This window comes from Apium graveolens, chromosome 6 (assembly GCF_009905375.1).
Source record: "Apium graveolens cultivar Ventura chromosome 6, ASM990537v1, whole genome shotgun sequence".
Lineage (NCBI taxonomy): Eukaryota > Viridiplantae > Streptophyta > Magnoliopsida > Apiales > Apiaceae > Apium > Apium graveolens.
The window spans coordinates 160,367,791-160,386,050 of record NC_133652.1 but is presented as its reverse complement, the minus strand read 5'-3'; the positions used below and the strand labels follow the sequence as shown (position 1 = coordinate 160,386,050).

Sequence of the window (18,260 nt, the reverse complement as noted above, 5' to 3'; positions counted from 1 at the left end):
TTATAAATAAATGATTAATATTTTGAATAAATGTTATCACTTAAGTAGATGTAATTAAGCTCATTTTAGCTGTCATTATTACTAAGTAAATCTAATACAAATGCAGAAAATCAAATCTAAATATTTTGTTACGAATTATAATTAATTTTCATATTCTTTAAGATTCACTGCGGCTTGCAGATTTTGCCCCTCATTTGACTTTTTATTTTCCCCTTTCTAAAACGTCACTAAATTTACTATAATTATTGACATTTATTCTTGTAATTTTGTATTCAAAAAAGTTAAGAACGAACCGCCAAGTGTTGGTGCCGAAAGGCACGGGAATAGGCTCGGACGTGTATAAAACACAGGGGTTTAAACAAAACAATACAATACAATACATACACAGATATATACATGACCAAGAACTCAAAACAGAGCCATTTTCATTACATACACAAAACAAGAAACCTCTTCATCCAAATTATTCAAAAGGAGAAGAGGAGTGTAGGGGAGAGCCAAGATTGTATATTCTAAACATATATAAAAAACCCCTTTTTCTCTCTTCATCCATTTCAACATTCATCCTTTAAATTCTTTCATTTTCTTGCAAAAACTTCATATATATTGAGTTTTGAGGGGGAGAAACAAAACCCACATTCTCATTTGATTTTCTTGAGATTTTAGAGCAGCCCATTTAAATCTTGATGGGTTTTTGATATCTTGAATTTGTGGGTTATATATAGATTTTTTTATATAGATATATAGGCAGTTTGTGTAGATTGTAGTCTGTTTTTGTGAAAATGAGTAGCCAGGGAATGCTAGATTTTTCAGTGGTAGCAATGTTGGATGATGTTATTCAACAACATGGCAAGAGGTTAAGCGACATTGATCTCGCCTCGAGAAAAGCTAATGAAGCTTGTATGTTTCTTTTCTATCTTTCATTTTTTCTTGATTTTTTTATGTACTCTTTATATATTTCTTGTTCTTGAAAATTGTGATTGGAATTTGATTATTATAATGGTTTTCTTTGTTGGGTCTTTTTTAGTTTTTTTTTAATAAAATTGTTTTGGTATAATATTTGATGTGCATGCTTGTAAAGGTTTATGGGTAAGTGCTGAAGTCATTGGTTATGTAATAGGTGAATTTTAGAGTTTTATGACATGGGTTGATTGGTATTTGCAGCCTTAAGAAGATTTGAAGCAGCAGGGTGGATAAGAAAAATGTTAGGAGTTGTTGAGGCTGGGGCTAAGGATTTGCCTGCTCAACCAACAGAAGATGAATTTAGGATCAAGTTGCAAAGTGGAATAATCCTTTGCAATGTTCTTAATAAGATTCAAGCTGGTGCTGTTCCCAAAGTAGGCTTTTGTTTGTTTCTTGATTTTTAAGATTTATTACATATGTCAATTTTGTGTTATGTAATTTGTTACTTGCAGTCTGTTAGAGATGTTGAACTTTTTGTTTGTGTTTAGGTAGTTGAAGCTCCTTCAGATGTTGTTAATATACCTGATGGGGCAGCTTTGTCTGTATTCCAACACTTTGAGAATGTTAGAAACTTCCTTGTGTCTGTCGAGGAAATGGGGATTCCAACCTTTGAAGCCTCTGATCTGGAACAGGTATGTAAATGAATGTGCGATGTGCTTCCTACTCGCTGAGTTTGGTTGTTTTTTTGCAACAAATTTGTATTTATTCATGTGGACTCTAGCAATTAGTTGGTGAATGTTTGATTATGTTTTACATTTTAGGGTGGGAAATCTTCAAGAATAGTGAATTGTGTACTAGCAATGAAATCATATAGTGAATGGAAAGATAGAGGTGGACATGGATTATGGAAATATGGTGGAAACTTTAAACCTTCTCCCTCTGGAAAGCAATTTGTACGAAGGAATTCAGATGCATTTATGAACTCATTTTTGAGAAGCTTGTCAAGTGAAAAGTCTCTGGATAGTTTTCCTAGCGAAGATTCTGAGCACAATCTTTGTGAAATGGTTTGTGCAATTCCATTTCAGTATATAAGATATTGCTTTTGGCGTGTTCTAGGTTAACAGTCACTCTGTCATTTTTTTTCAGGATAATTCGCGCCCCTTTTATACTCTGATTCGCAAATTTCTTATTGATAAGAGGCAAGAAGAAATTCCCACTGTAAGTTTGAAAAGTTATTTCTATTTCACTGGTCTATTCTACATGGGAAATATATTTTCACAATTGACTCTAGACAAGAACTTATCTTGGGAATAGGCGATTAGTTTACATGTTGGCAATCGTCTAACTAACGCTCTTCTCATATTTCTGGAAATTTCTTGAAGAACTTTATCGGTGCTCATCTCCTTTGAGACAAACAAGCTTATCAATCCACCAGTTAATCGAACTAAAAAATATTTCTCCTATAGGACCTTAACAGTCATTGATCGTCTTTACTAAAGTAAATTTCAACTTTAATCGCAGATTATGGAGAATTTGTTAAGTAAAGTGACGGAGGAATTTGAGAGCCGCTTGGCAACCCAAAATGAACAGGTATGTGTCTGGGTGTGTGAGCGCATAAATACAGATGTCACTGTCTTATAGTTGAATAAGATTCAGAAGGAATTTTTTTGTAATTTTCTAACGGAAATCAAATTTGTATTTAAACAGATGAAAAATGTTGCAACAGCATTGAATGTCTCTTGCACGAATAATATTCTCCCATGTCCTATGTCTGGTGAAATGGTATTTAAACTATATATAATCCATATTGATAATGCAAATAATGCACTGCACAGCAGCAAATATAAGAAATTCAACAATGTGATTTATCCTAGCTTCATATTGAAAACAACATGTTTCTGCCATGGCTTGTTAAATACTGTCATATTGCAGACGAGCGGAACAGAAATGTCAGAGTTGGTTAAAGTTGAATGTAAAGGGGTGTTTAGTGATGAAGTTGATTCCAAGGTTTTAAAGAAACACGTGCTTTTCCAAAAACAAAACAAGGATCTGCAGGTATATTAGAATTCTAGTTTTGAATAGCATTTATAACATTACTCGGAATAATGTGTTATGATCATGTATTAATATTTGTATGTATTGCAGGATTTGAAACATACTGTTTCTGCTGCAAAACTAGATATACAGCTTATGCAAAAGAAGTATCAAGAAGAGATCCATTGTCTAGGTATAGTGTCATGTAAAAGTTCAAGTAATATATGGATTCTGAATAACATAGTTAAATAACTATGTCCACTTAACAGGTCAGCATCTGCATAGTCTAGCTCATGCTGCTTCAGGTTACCAGAAAGTTCTAGAGGAAAACCGCAAGTTATACAATCAAGTGCAAGACCTCAAAGGTGAGTGCTTGCACTAACTCTTACTGTAGTTGACATTGTTATAATGTCATGAAGAACATCGATAATGGTTTGTGAAAATTTTAACTCTTTTTCAATAGGAAGTATCAGAGTCTATTGTCGAGTCCGACCTTTCTTGCCTGGACAACCAAACCGATTGAGCACCTTGGGAAGTATAGATAATGGGAATATAACCCTCATAATTCCTTCAAAAAATGGGAAAGAGGGACGGAAGTCATTTACTTACAATCAAGTGTTTGGTCCATCTGCAACGCAAGGTCACTAAGGTCCCCAAAGAGCTACTCGTTTATATTGTTACTCGATTTGTTAACAATTATCGTTAAAACAATTTCTTCCTTTTTTCCATTTGTACAGAAATGGTATTCTCAGACATGAAACCTTTAATTCGATCTGTTCTTGATGGATACAATGTATGTATTTTTGCTTATGGTCAAACAGGATCAGGAAAAACTTATACTATGGTAAGAGATATAACACAATGTGTAAATATCACTTCTAATTCTTAACTTTCTCAGTCTGATCGAAGTCCATCATTTGTCTACAGAGTGGCCCAAATAATCTTACAGAAGACACGTTAGGTGTAAACTACAGGGCATTAGGTGATTTGTTTTTTATCTCAGAACAGAGAAAAGATATCGTTCATTACGACGTTTTTGTTCAGATGCTGGAAATATATAATGAGCAAGTCAGGGATCTCCTTGTGACAGATGGTCTTCACAAAAAATATCCTTTATACTGGGTTGATTAGTTTACATATCTAATAAAATTTCAAGTGTGATTACTCTTAACTAGAGCAAAATTGTAGTTTTTGTTTTCTTAACTTATATACACATTAGAAATTCGTAACAGTTCACAGAATGGTTTGAACGTACCAGACGCAAATCTGGTACCGGTTACATCTACATCTGAAGTAATGGAATTGATGAACCTTGGACAGAAAAATCGTGCAGTTAGTTGCACTGCCATGAATGATCGTAGTAGTCGTTCTCACAGGTACTTGAATTCTTCTCTATGTCAATCCTTCTGCTAAACGAAATTTTGATTTATTTACAATTCTGATTATATCTTGATAATCTTTTTCTCCCTTGCTAAGTTGTAGACTTCTTCTAATGTCAAAATAGTCTCGTTTCCTTAATTTCTCATATAACCTATAAATGATAAATTGTGAGGATACCAATTGTACTTACAGAATATTCTTTTGCAGCTGCCTGACTGTCCATGTTAGAGGAAGAGACTTGAAGTCTGGTACAGAGCTTCGTGGTTGTATGCATCTGGTCGACCTGGCAGGAAGTGAAAGGGTTGATAAATCTGAAGTTGTAGGAGATCGACTGAAGGAGGCACAACATATTAACAAATCTCTCTCAGCTCTTGGAGATGTAATTTCTTCTCTTGCCCAGAAAAACGCACATGTCCCTTATAGAAACAGTAAACTGACGCAATTGCTCCAAGATGCTCTTGGTACATTTTCCAATCCTCTACCTCTGATGAGAACTTTTCTTTTTTCGGGATAAATGAGAAAATATTCCATTGTTCTTGCTTATATTAAGTCATTCACCCTGGAAATATTCAGGAGGGCAGGCTAAGACCTTGATGTTCGTTCACATCAGTCCAGAGGCCGATGCTATAGGCGAAACAGTTAGCACACTTAAATTTGCTGAACGGGTTTCTACTGTTGAGCTCGGTGCTGCTCGAGCAAACAAAGATAGTGCTAATGTGAAGGAGTTAAAAGAACAGGTATCCATAGCACATGAACTAATAGTACAACACACCTTTTTTTTTCACAAAAAAGATTTAGGGCCAAGTAGAGGCTTTTGAATAGAAAAAAGGAAAGGGGAAGAATTTAAAGTTCTACTAGTATCTAGATAATCTAATATATTCATTATCCATAAAAAAATTTCTTTCTTTTCCTTTAATATAAATAAAAGTCAGCAAGTCACTAATTTAGCAAAAAAAAAAAAAGTCAGCAAGTCACACACATATAATAACCAGCTGAAAATCCACATTGGAGCCCTTGGCTCATTTTTATCTTCCTTAAAACATCAGTTTAGATCACTCAAGATATTTATATATATTTATTGACTTAACAAAGTAATGTGAACTGTGAAGTGTTGTATTAATTAATTTGTAGGTCACATACGAGTATCTTTCATATTGAACTCCAATCAATCTTATTGGGGGTCTCTTTTAAGCTGCATGCTACTTTTTTGTCTGTGCTAATTTTGATTGTTGTGTGTTGTTCATTTAGATTGCTAGTCTTAAGGAAGCCTTAGCAAAAAAAGAGGGACAAGAAAATACTCAGCAATCCACGTTGTGTCGAATGATGTCTGCCGGGTCTACAACCTCAAGTTCTAGTTGGCAGAGTGTAGGGAATTTTGAGGTATGTAAAAGTCTTCATCCATTTTGTATTGGGAAGGGTGAGGTCTTACATGTAGGTTTTTCATTTGATGTACAATTAATTTATACAACTGGAGTCCAGTGAAGAAACATTTGGAAGAGTAGGGTCTTATGAAATTTAAGATAACAAAAGTTTGAGTCAATGAAAGAGTGAGAAAAAGATTTTAAGTGGAAGAAGATGAATTGGCTCTGTGGTTATGTGGTGGTGGAGTGACTAGAAAAATGTCAGTCTGATGGCTAAAACCTATCTTACTCGGACTCGGCTAGAAGTGTCCAACATGCATACGTGTCCAAGTATCGGATGCGGCAATATTTTGAAAAATATACATGTTTTTAGCCTAAATTAAGTGTCCAAGTCCGAATGTCCATGTCCAAGTGTTGAGTGTCCGACATGGGTACTCTAAGGTAAAATGAAGAGTCCGAGTAACATAGGCTAAAACTGGATAAAATCGTGTCAATCGGTGACTCACAAGTTACATTTTATTGTTCTTGCTTGCAGGTCAATAATAATCTACAGAAATTAGAGAGAAGAAATAGCTTGGATCCTCGCGACTTGCTTAACGGTTCTGCAAGTTTGGTTGACGTAGACATGGTCCATAAGCAAGATGGAATAAACATGAACGGTACCTGCTTGGGACAACAATGGGAAGAAGATGATCATCAGTTGCCAAAGATGCCTTCTAATAAATATATTCCGGACCCTTCCAAGATATATCCTGAACAACCTATGAACAAAAATGACATCCTAAATCATGACATGAATAGACACGAGGTTGTTACAACTGATGGATACGATGAGCTGGATGTTGCAACTAGTGACTCTTCTGAGGCAGACTCCCTTTGGCAACTTAATGTTCCCAAAACCACCAGTATTCCGACTTTGAAGGGGTCAACACTTAGGACAAAAACTCCAAAGCAAGAAAACCACCCAGAAAGGTATAATATTCTCATCAGCTAAATCTTTTTAGTGCTGTATGAAACTTCGCACTTTTATGTTGAACCTCTTATTTTTTTTTCCGATCCTTTATGGCAGGAGTTTAATTCCACAACCGCCAGCACGTCGACAATCAACAGGGACTGTTTCAGCAATGCCAAAGAATGCAAGGAGGCCAGTTTCCGGAGATGGGAGGAGAAAAACAGGAAAACTAAAGATAGAAAAACATTGACCAACATGGAAATTCCGCTGAAAAAAGTTATTCTTTTATCGTCTTCCATGATCCATCATACACACACACATACATGATTTTCAGTACCTGTGAATTAGTTAAATAGTTAGGTAGGGTGAAGAAAGAGAGCTTTTGAGAAATGTAAATGGCAATAACATTGAATTGCCATGTTGTCTAGTGGTGATTTTTGGTGTCCCGCTGATGCATGTTGATTGTTGATATGAACAGACTTATTCTGTAAGCAGTTAAATCTTTACTCTGTTCTGACAAGAAAAAAAGTTACTCTGTTCAACCTCATTCTGTACCTCCTAATATGTATCCAAGAGTTGCAATGACAATGAAATTTCGTATGGCAACTAACAATTGTTAGCTGTAAAATGTTGCTGAAATCACAAAGAACAGGTATATATGTTACATGATACACCTGTGGTGCATTCTTGATACTACAATGACTTTGGGAATATTCATTCGTACTAGATTTAACGAACGATCTGGAAACAAAGTAGTGATTATTTAGCTCGACTATTACGTGATTAAGAAGAGAGTGCATCTTCAACTCCAGCATATTTTTGTATTAGTGAATTTAATGAATCTATTTTCTGAAGTTGTGTCGTTCTTCCATGTTGAGTTCTGGCATTCTCCGACCTGGCCACCACTAACAATTAAGACACTCCGATAATAATATTTTTTTGTAAAAGTTAAAAACAATACAATGATAATCATAACATATTAAAAATTGTCCCGGCAATTGTTATGAAACAAGCGTGATGATTTGAAATAATATTCTTCAGTTCCATTATGAATACGGTTGAATCATGATGTCAAGGCCGACCTTAAACAATCGTTTAACTAAGTCATGCCAATGTTGATTTATATCCTTTTGTATTTTGTAGATTTATTAAACCAATGAGCTATATAGATGAACCACTTGGACACACTGTGTAGTCTCCCACCATAACAAATTAACAACAAATTAACAAGCATTTAGCTTAAAATTTTAGTTGGCATAATAAAAATAAAATTTGTCTAGAATTATTAAAAATTCATAACTTCAATTAAAATTTGTCTAGAATGATTAAAAATTCGTAACTTTAATTAGATATCTATAATTTTACAACCTTATCTATAATTTTTAGTCCAACCCGTTAATGATGGTTATATTTATAAAACCTCTATAAAAACCCTGCAGTGAAAGTTCACATGTTAATGTATAAAATAATACTTTTTTATTTATATTATTGTAAAATATAATTAATTATTATAGCAACTCTGCTCCACCAATATTCTTTTATACTATTTTAATCAATCATTTTATATAATACAATTGAAATGCTCTAAAAGTGAGATGGAAGTGACTTGTATAAAGTAAACCGTAAAAAAATATAAAATTATATATCAAAATACCTACCATTTCAGGATAAATGTCCAAAATATAATAGGCGGAAGTGTCTGCCTAAAATATCCGCGGTACACGTATTCTAGACATGCATATCCAATTTTTTAAAAATTTATTAAAAGATATGCATTACAGGAATGCGTATAAATACGCATTCTTGAAATACGTATTTCTTTAATTTTTTTTAAATACATATATACATAATGCGTATTTTTTTAAAAAAAATTGAAATACGCTTATTCAATGTATATTTTGGGCGGAACGTACCGCCAATAGCATTTTGGATAGTTGAAGTCAGAAAGTAGTGTATTTTGAATATTTTTTATTTTTAATTTTAACTTTACTAAAATATGAAGTATTTTTCTGCAGATTAGTTATGGGTTAATAAAATATTATAGTAATAATTTATAATCAAACATTGTATTATGAGTACTAAACTATAAGGAACAAAGGGATATATGACCATAAAAAAGTTAATGAATAAAAGAATCCAAGATTCAAATTATCTCAGCAACAGTAATAAAAATATTTCATTCAATGATAAGTCCAAGGTTCAACTCCTCTCTACAGCAAAAATAAAATTTAATTAGTTCTAAATAATACACATATAATTAATTAAATATTTATCATTATTAATATTACAAAATATATTCTCTTAAAGATATAATTTTTACTCGATATATATTATTAATATTAATTATATATAAAAAGTTATAGTATAAATAAAATTAAAATCAGTATCTTATTAATATATATAAAGAAAAACCGTGGGAGCTCTATAATCGCTTCAATCATATTTATCTATTTTTCTACAGCTCCTAAAATTTAATTCATAAAATTTAAACTCTTTATTACATTCGAATTTATAAGAAAGCCGGTAACTGTTTAAAAGGAATTCCTATTTCTTTCATGAAAATTAAATTTTATTTACAATCAAATCTTGAGAACTATAATTTATAAACTTATTCAGGTTTGGTCTTTTCTGATCCTATATAAAGCGTTCCTTATATTTTCATCTACGAAAATATAATATAATCGCATGCATTAAGAATTTTCATATCACATTTACATGCATGTGTCTATGTTTACAATTTTGTATTAATCTTTTGAACAATGTATGATCATTATTTTAACCCATTGCTCTTGGCGCAGAATCAGGAAGCATAATAGGAACTAGGATTGACGTACTTCTATTTTTCGTACCGGTCTGATCGACCAGTTTCATCTCGATCCCATTATGAACAAGTAAGGTGACAACATGAACCCTTCCTCAGTCCAATGATTGATTACACTAGTTTATAGCCTGTGCAAAATTCAAAAATTATTTACTAAAATAAATAAATAAATTTATAATTAAAATTGAATAATATAATTCTGAAAAATTAAGTTATCTATATAATAAGTGTATTGCATCTACATATTATGATAAATTTATTTAAAAACTACTTTCGTTACATAAGTTATTTTTATGTTATATATTTTATGAGATTATTTCTATAAATAGATCTGTCAAAATTTAAAGTTTACTTCAAATTTGTATTAAAACTTACCATAAGTAATACAATTCATATTTATAATTGTACTGCAAAGTTTCTATAATTAAAATGGGTCATAATAAATATATGATTCTTTTATAAACCTAATTTGGATACCAAACCTAAAAATGGATAGTACACTGAGTTAAATTAAAGTTAAAAATTATATCCGAGCCAAAATATGGATACCAAATCTTAGGAAATGGTTATCCAGCAATTTATAATATATAGATATGGCTCGGATGGTATTTAACAATATCATGTCTAAATTTTGTTATTGTTTTAATTTAATAATAATGATGTCAATCTATTTAAGGAAAAGCCGGGGTTACAGAATTGTCTGAAAATTATTTGTTTATTTTTCTAGATCTCCTCAATTTTAATTCAATAAAATTAAATTTTTGTTATATATTCGAATTAATAAGGAAGATAATAACTATTTTGAATTTAATCCTATTTAGAATTTATATATTCAAATTATTTCAAATTAATAGGGAAGAAATAAATATTTAGAATCAATCCTATTTAGAATTGTTCTTCGAATCATTTCAAATTAATAGGAAAAAATAATAAATATTTAGAAATCAATCCTATTTAGAATTTATTTAAACACTTTTTTACCCTTTTCTCAAATAACTTAAATCGTAATTTCCTATTTAAATTTGAAGTTCACTAAAAAATTGGCACTTCCTTATTTAGTTACTCTATTTTAGAAAATAAAATTCAAGTTCATGTAGAAGTAGAATTAAAATTCAAGTTTATATAGAGTATAAAATTTTCTTATTTAGATTCTATATTTTAGAAAATAAGATTCAAGTTAATGTAAAAGTAGAAATAAAATTCAAGTTTATATAGAAGTAGAATTTTATTAAAATTCTATTCGAAACTTATAATAATTAATACTTATTTCAACTTATTCAAAATAGAAAAGAAAAAAAATGCTGCTAACATATTCGAAATGGAAAAGACTTATAATAATTAAAATTTATTTTAACATATTCAAAATCGAAAAGAAAAATAAGTTAGTACTAACATATTCGAAATATAAAAGAAAAAAATAAATTATAACAACTATTATAAATGAAGATTTTTCAAAAATGTATGATATTTAAACAATTTTGTGCATGCAAACAACCACGAATGACCTATGACCATGGAGTTACAAGAAGTTGATAGACCTTTCATGTACAAATCTTTAATATTGTTTACCGTGTTGTTCTTTTTTATTTAATTTTGCCCGGTTGTTGGCTCTCAAGTGTAAAGTCCTAAACTTTAGGTAAAGCTATAATTTTTAAAAATTATTTTAATTTATTCAAAATAAAAAAATGCTATTGATATCTTCGAAACGGAAAATATTTAAAATAGTTAAAACTTATTTTAATTTATTCAAAATAAAAAGAAAAATAAGTTGCTACTAACATATTCAAAGTAGAAAAGAAAAATAAATTTCAACAATTATATATAAATTAAGATTCTTCAAATATGTATGATATTTAAACAATTATCTGCATGCAAGGAGTTGGGAAAGACCCATGATCATGGGAGTTAGAAGGGGCTGATAGACCCACTCGATGTACACATCTCTAAAATTGTTTATCATAACCTTTTTGTTATTCCCAATGAACTAGCAATGAGATTTACATAAGAGGGGTTGAATGTAAATCTCAAAACTTGAAGCTAAGTGTACGATGAACAGATGTGTGTGAATTGCTTTGAGCAGGTGTAGACAGATGTATATTCAAGACACAAATGTAAAGAACACAAAGGCTTTAAAAACTTTTCTGGTGGATTTTTGTTCCACCAGAGATGTGTATTTCAGAAAACCTGTGATACAAAGAATTGTTCACAGCTGCTTCCTAGTACAAACTAGATGATTTTCTCTCTATGTTTTTCTAAACAGCCCTGGAAAATTCACATCTAATTACTAGCTGCAAATTGGTTTATATATCACCAAGTTTACAGGTGAAGACAAAGATAAAATACAATCATAAAATAGTTCTTCACATGTTTCTTCTTCATTTCTCTATCCAATACAATCTAAGATAATCTGTGAATCTTTGAATACTTCCTTGTTTGCACCAGAATGGAAATGCTGCTTTTTCTTGATTCCTCCAAGAGGCTACCACATTCCAATTATCTCTGTCAACCCATTTGCCTCTGTCAGCTTATGAATTGTCACTATCAACTGCTATGGAACTGAGCATCCGTTGAAACTTTCATCTGTTGATGGCTTTATCCGTTGATGCTTTAGTGACATCCGTTGATGCTTTAACAGTTGAAGCTTTATCCGTTGATGCACTCATCCGTTGATGGATGTTATCCGTTGATGCTTTAGAGACATCCGTTGAAGCTTTGTTTCTCATCCGTTGAAGGCCTTTAATCTATCAGTTGATACTACTTCATTTATACAAAATTACAAGGCATGAAATATTTACAATTAGACCTCATATTTGCATATCCACTAGTAGTCAACATGACTTATAATTTCCCACAACTTCTAAGAATTATAACTTAACTACAGAGACTGAAATGTGCTACAATACTAAACTTATTTCTAAGTAAAGCTACTCCATCAACGGATAGCCAATAGTGGTCTTATCCATTGAGGTTACAAATACTAGATTTCTACTTAAGTGTTTTATTTAACCTATCATCAAATTAATACATATATTCCTAACAATCTCCCCATATTTATGTCTACTAGAATTGTAGGCATAAATTCAGGGTTAACTTGATGATAACAAAACACTTAACAAATATATGAGTTGAACCAAATAAAAATTAACTAGGAAATTATTTGTCCCAACTAACCATTTTAAGCTCATTGACAAGCTTTGTAAATGTTGCTTCAGGTAATGACTTTATGAAGATGTCAGCCAGCTGCTGATCAGTAGGAACAAAATGGAGCTCGATGGTTCTTTCCATGACATGCTCCCTTATAAAGTGATATTTGATACTGATATGTTTGGTGAGAGAGTGTTACACTGGATTCCCTGTCATAGCAATAGCACTTTTATTATTACAGTAAATAGGAATTTTAGAAAATGATAGTCCAAAGTCCATGAGATGGTTTCTCATCCATAATAGCTGAGCACAACAGCTTCCAGTTGTAATATATTCAGCTTCAGCAGTTGAAGTAGAAATGGATTTCTGCTTCTTACTGAACCAGGAGACTAGTTTTCCTCCCAAAAACTGACAACTGCCAGAGGTGTTCTTCCTGTCTATTTTACATCCAGCAAAGTCAGCATCTGAATATCCACACAGTTCAAAATTAGCTTCCTTGCATACCATAGACCAAGTTAGAGGTAAGCGCGGTGCGGGCGGTGCGGTTTTTTCCTCAAACCGCAAATCAAACCGCAGATGTGGTTTGATCAAATTTCCAAACCGCACCCGCACAGCGTACCCTTAAAAATCGCATAAACCACACCACGAAAATGCGGTGCGGTTTGGTGTGGTTCACTGCGGTTTACACTTTAAAAGTTCGAACGATTTAAATAAAATACAAAACTTAAATTTAATCAAATTTCTGAATAATATAACACAAATTCGCCAATATTCTTCAATAATACAAGTTAGAAATTACACACTTGAAAGTTTAACTTTGTTAGGAATTCAATTACAAAACAAAAATAACTTAAAAATGCAAAGCAAAAGACATAATTATTATTAAGTTTGAAAAAATAAATTTGTAAACAATGATCATGAATTGAGTTCACGGTTAATTATTCTAATCACATAAGAAATAATAGGATGTAATGTAATCTTGGTACTTGTGGGAAGTGCATGTGCGGCCAACTAAAGAGCAAACAATAGCCTAATTAAGTATTAGATTGTAAATATTTAGTGGGATGACCCGATAGGAATATAAGTATATTATATATATATATTTATTTATTTATAACATATTAAATATTGCGGTGCGGTGCGATTTGAACCGCATTTCAGAAATTTAAAACCACAACCCGCACCGCACCGCGGGGTTTATTAAAAATTTAAACCGCAACCACACCACGAAAATTAAAAACCGCATTTTACGGTGGGAATTGGTACGGTGCGGGCAGTTTTTGCGGTTTGTTCGGTTTTCTGCTCACCCCTAGACCAAGTGATGTTGTGCCCTTGAGATATCGAAAGATTCTCTTAATTATAATAAGATGTGGCTCCCTAGGATTTTCCAGGAATCTTGCACACAAACAAGTGGCAAACATAATATCTGGCGTACTAGCAGTTAGGTATAAAAGAGAACCAATCATACATCTGTTGCTTGTGACATCAACTGTTGTACCTTCATGAGGATCAAGTTTTGTAGCAGTTGCTATAGGAGTACTTGTAGTTGCACTTTCTTGCATATTGAACCTCCTCAGCAGATTATTTGTATACTGGGACTGATTAATGTAGTTGCAATTATTAGTCTATTTAATTTGCAAGCCTAAGAAGTAGCTCATCTCTCCCACCATACTCATTTGATATCTTGATTGCATCAACTTTGAAAACTTATCACACAATGTTTGATTTGTTGATCCAAATATGATATCATCCACATAAATTTGAACTAAAAGCAAATCTTTATCTTTATTCAGATAAAATAAGGTTTTATCTATTGTACCTCTTTTGAATCCACTTTCAAGTAGAAACTGAGCAAGGGTCTCATACCATGCTCTAGGTGCTTGCTTCAGTCCATAGAGTGCTTTGTCAAGTCTATAAACATAGTCAGGATGTTTAGGATCCACAAATCCTGGTGGTTGTTCAACATAGACTTCTTCTTCAAGTTCTCCATTGAGAAATGCTCTCTTGACATCCATCTGGAAGACTTTGAATTTCTTGTGTGTAGCATATGCCATGAATATTCTGATTACTTCCAGCCTAGCAACAGGTGCAAATGTCTCATCATAGTCAATGCCTTCCTGTTGAGAATAACCCTTAGCCACTAACCGAGCCTTGTTTCTGACAATTGTTCCATCAGAATCAGTATAATTTCTAAAGACCCACTTTGTGCCTACAATTGACCTGTTTTTAGGTCTAGGCACCAGCTTCCATACTTCATTTCTTTCAAACTCATTCAACTCTTCTTGCATAGCTATGACCCAGTCTGTATCCTTGAGTGCATCTTCTACTTTCTTTGGTTCTTCTTTTGAAAGTAGATTATATATGACTCATGAATTTTTGTATTATTTAAATACGTAATTATGGAGTTATTAAATAAATAAAATATGTGTATAACTTCTGTCATCTCGGTGTTGTTTTATTATTATCTATGTGTGATTTAGGGTGTACCGGGTTGTTTGTGTAATTAATTATTGAGTTGTACTGAATTGTTTTCACTTTTAAAAGTGGATTTAATGCAAATTTATTTGCATAAATACTTGAAATGTCTCTAAAATTGTTTTTATGATTTTATAATTACATAATTTTTTTTGGGATTTTACAAAATTTAGAAATTAATATTTCATCAATTATTTAGCCATGTATGATTTTTTGAGTGCATTTATTCACAAAATTCGTATTTAATCTCAGAATTCTTCAAAAATTATGAAACTCATGTTTATTTAAGTTTGGAATATTCCGAGAATTTTAAAATTTATTTTGGAAATTTTTGGATTAATTTCACCCGCGCGTTGATTCGTTTATTTGTTAAAAGCGGGTATAAATTACGTTACAAAAATTGTTTTAAAAATTTTAAACATTATGTTTTATTAGTTTCGGGATATTTATAAAATTTTAAGAGTATTTTGGAATTATTTGGATTAACTTTCATTCGCAAGTTGTACCGTTAAAAGATTAAAGACGATACAATATCGGGTTCCCAGTTGGAAAAGTGGACACATGGCAGTACCCTGTTATTCTACTGATACGTGTTGATTCCTGAATTTACAGAAAGAAAATAAAACAAACACAGATAAAACCCCTCTTTCTTCACCTTCATCTCTCAACAAATCTCTCTGATTCTCTTCTCTCTTTTATGTTTCTCTTTTGCTCTCCCCGTATTTTTCCGTGAGAACCCCCATGTTGTCCCCGTTTTCTGTTCTCGGCTTCCGCCGTATTCCGTTTCCGGCGAGCTCTGGTTCATCTCTGTTGTTAACATATATATATACATGTGTGATGTATGTATATGTTCCTGTATTCCTCTGTTGTTGCTTAATCCGTGCTATGTTGTCTGATCTTTGATTTCTGGCCGCCACCGGGTTTCAGTCCGGCGAGGCGGTCCATACGCGTGTGTGTTCCATCCCCCTGTTTGTTATTGGTTCGAGTACTTCTGCTATGCGAGTTTGGCAGTTGGTTCTTTGATTTTCTATGGAAGAATTTCAGTTGCTACTTTGTATAATTCGACTGGTTAATTAACTAAATTCTCGAATGAATTTATGTGATTTATCGAGTTATTGCTTTTAAGTATTTAATTTTTTATCGGTGAAATTTCGTATGGAAACCCGAAATTTATCGGGTACCGACGAATTTTGCGGCCGTCGGCGATGAGTCTCGGCGAGCCGACGGTGGACTGTGATAACGCGGTTCTGAGTCCTAATATTTTAAAAATAAGTTAATGAATATAAAATACGAGTAATAATTAATAATTTTGATTGGGTTGTGTTAGGTCCCAATTTGTTTGTAGAAGGGGGGTTGAATGCAAACAATACCGATTAATCGAATAAAATGCGGAATAAAAAGGTGAAACAAAATTCAAGTTAAATAAAACTTTTATTAAACTTGAAAGGTGTTACAACTACGGTATCGGTTACAAGGGATTAATCTCAAATCAATTATTACAAATCTAGAATAAATTTGACATGAACTTTTTCTATTTTTGTAATTAAAAGATCAAATGCTAAATGCGATTTGAGATTAAGTTCTAGGGATTTTAATCCGCTAGATTGATACACAAGAACAAGATAAATATTTCTAGTTGATTGGATTTAACTTTACAATCTAGAAATTTAATCTTGAAGAAAAGCAGATGAAAAATAAAATGTTGTGCCTTTGTTTTCTGCTTCTTTTTCTCTTCTGTGTTCTGTTGAATTATTGCATTGTAGTCTTCTGCTGTGTTTTTTTGTTTAAGTAAACAAAACCATCTAGTTTACTCAGCAAGACTTTCGGCAAGACAATCAAATGAACTGGTATGACAATCCATTTGAACTGGTAGGACTTTCGGTGAGACTATCCTTTTGAACTAGCAAGACAATCCCAATAGCTAGCAAGACAATCAGAATGAACTAGCAAGACTTTCGGTATGACTATCAATTGTCATACCGATTGTCATAGTAGTTCAAATCAAATTGTCTTACTGAATTATTAATAGATTTTAATCTAATAATAATTCTGAAAATCCTTAATATTAATTCTGAATTAATTAATCAATTAATTCAATTAATCAATAAATTAATCTTTGCAGATATAATTTATTTTCTTAATTAAATTATATGACTTAATTAATTAATAGAGAATTAATATTAATCTTGAGCAGCAACCATTCTTCTGAAAATCTTCTGAAAATTACTGTCAAGTATGAATCAATTCCACCACTTCAATGTTGACACTCGATGTACTGTCTGGTTCATGAGTGACTAACTTCCGTGACGTTTCTTCAAGTCTTGACCTTGATACTCTTGATTTTCTTCAGACTAAATCCTTATAATTAATTGATACCCTGACGAGATCTCTGTCACTTGATTAAATCCACAATCCTGATTTATATCACTGAGGCTTGATCAATTTCTTGAGCTTCTTCCAGTGAATTAAGTCTTCAAGTCTGTAGATGAATAATATTTCTTAACCCTTTGACAGATGTTACTATATGAGATCTCTCTGACGATAGATCCACTATTTACTTATTACATTCTTATTTGAGTTGAGTTAAATCCTCGAATATACAAATAGGCTATGCCATATGCCTTTCAATCTCCCCCTATTTGCTTGTTAGATAATAACAACAAATACCTAGAGGATAACTCAACTAACAAATAAGAAAAAGATATAAACAGAAATGCAAAGTAAATAGCAGAAAAGTTCTGGATTATATTTAACATTTTCCAGATTCCAAAAGAAATTTACAAGTGAATACAAGATAGATGTTCCTCTAGCCTGAACATATAACTACATTAGACTATCTTGATTCATAAAGCTCTAATCATATTACATTGAGTTTTGAGCTAATTGATTTCAGTTGTCTTCTCTTCTGACTTCACCTTCTTCTAAATCTTGAAGCAACTCTTTGTCAAAGACACGATCCTTTTCTGAAGTGAAGCTTGTTGGTCTGACTGGTTGAACTCCAACTGACTTCAGCTTATTCTTGATCTGATTGTACCTTTTAATATTCTTTTCACAATAAGCTTGAATCAAATCAGCAGCTTGAGTCTTCAACATGGATGAGTATCCAGCAGTTCTTAAATGATGTTCCATCCAGACCAGATGCTTAGCTGAGTAGTCTTTAAGAGATTGTACATCTAGCTGACAGATTTGA

General features: G+C 32.2%; 1 protein-coding gene across 1 annotated transcript; it reads left to right on the top strand.

The window, feature by feature from the left end:
* The first annotated feature begins 369 nt into the window (after positions 1–369).
* LOC141663659 (kinesin-like protein KIN-14F) lies at positions 370–7,242 on the top strand. Its single transcript, XM_074469449.1, has 19 exons — positions 370–900; positions 1,165–1,337; positions 1,452–1,595; positions 1,725–1,967; positions 2,050–2,121; positions 2,425–2,493; positions 2,611–2,685; positions 2,836–2,958; positions 3,049–3,130; positions 3,207–3,302; positions 3,401–3,577; positions 3,675–3,781; positions 3,865–4,045; positions 4,154–4,313; positions 4,525–4,778; positions 4,891–5,054; positions 5,566–5,697; positions 6,214–6,650; positions 6,748–7,242. Exons 1-19 carry the CDS (start codon positions 783–785, stop codon positions 6,878–6,880), a joined length of 2,940 nt encoding a protein of 979 aa, XP_074325550.1. The 5' UTR covers positions 370–782; the 3' UTR covers positions 6,881–7,242.
* Positions 7,243–18,260: the final 11,018 nt, after the last annotated feature.

Bases quoted from the DNA above. Each gene is read 5' to 3' on its own strand.
- LOC141663659 (XM_074469449.1), top strand. From the start codon at position 783: ATGAGTAGCCAGGGAATGCTAGATTTTTCAGTGGTAGCAATGTTGGAT. The intron at 3,578-3,674 runs GTCACTAAGGTC...CCATTTGTACAG, and splicing joins TGGTCCATCTGCAACGCAAG to AAATGGTATTCTCAGACATG. The intron at 4,046-4,153 runs ATCCTTTATACT...TTATATACACAT, and splicing joins AGATGGTCTTCACAAAAAAT to TAGAAATTCGTAACAGTTCA.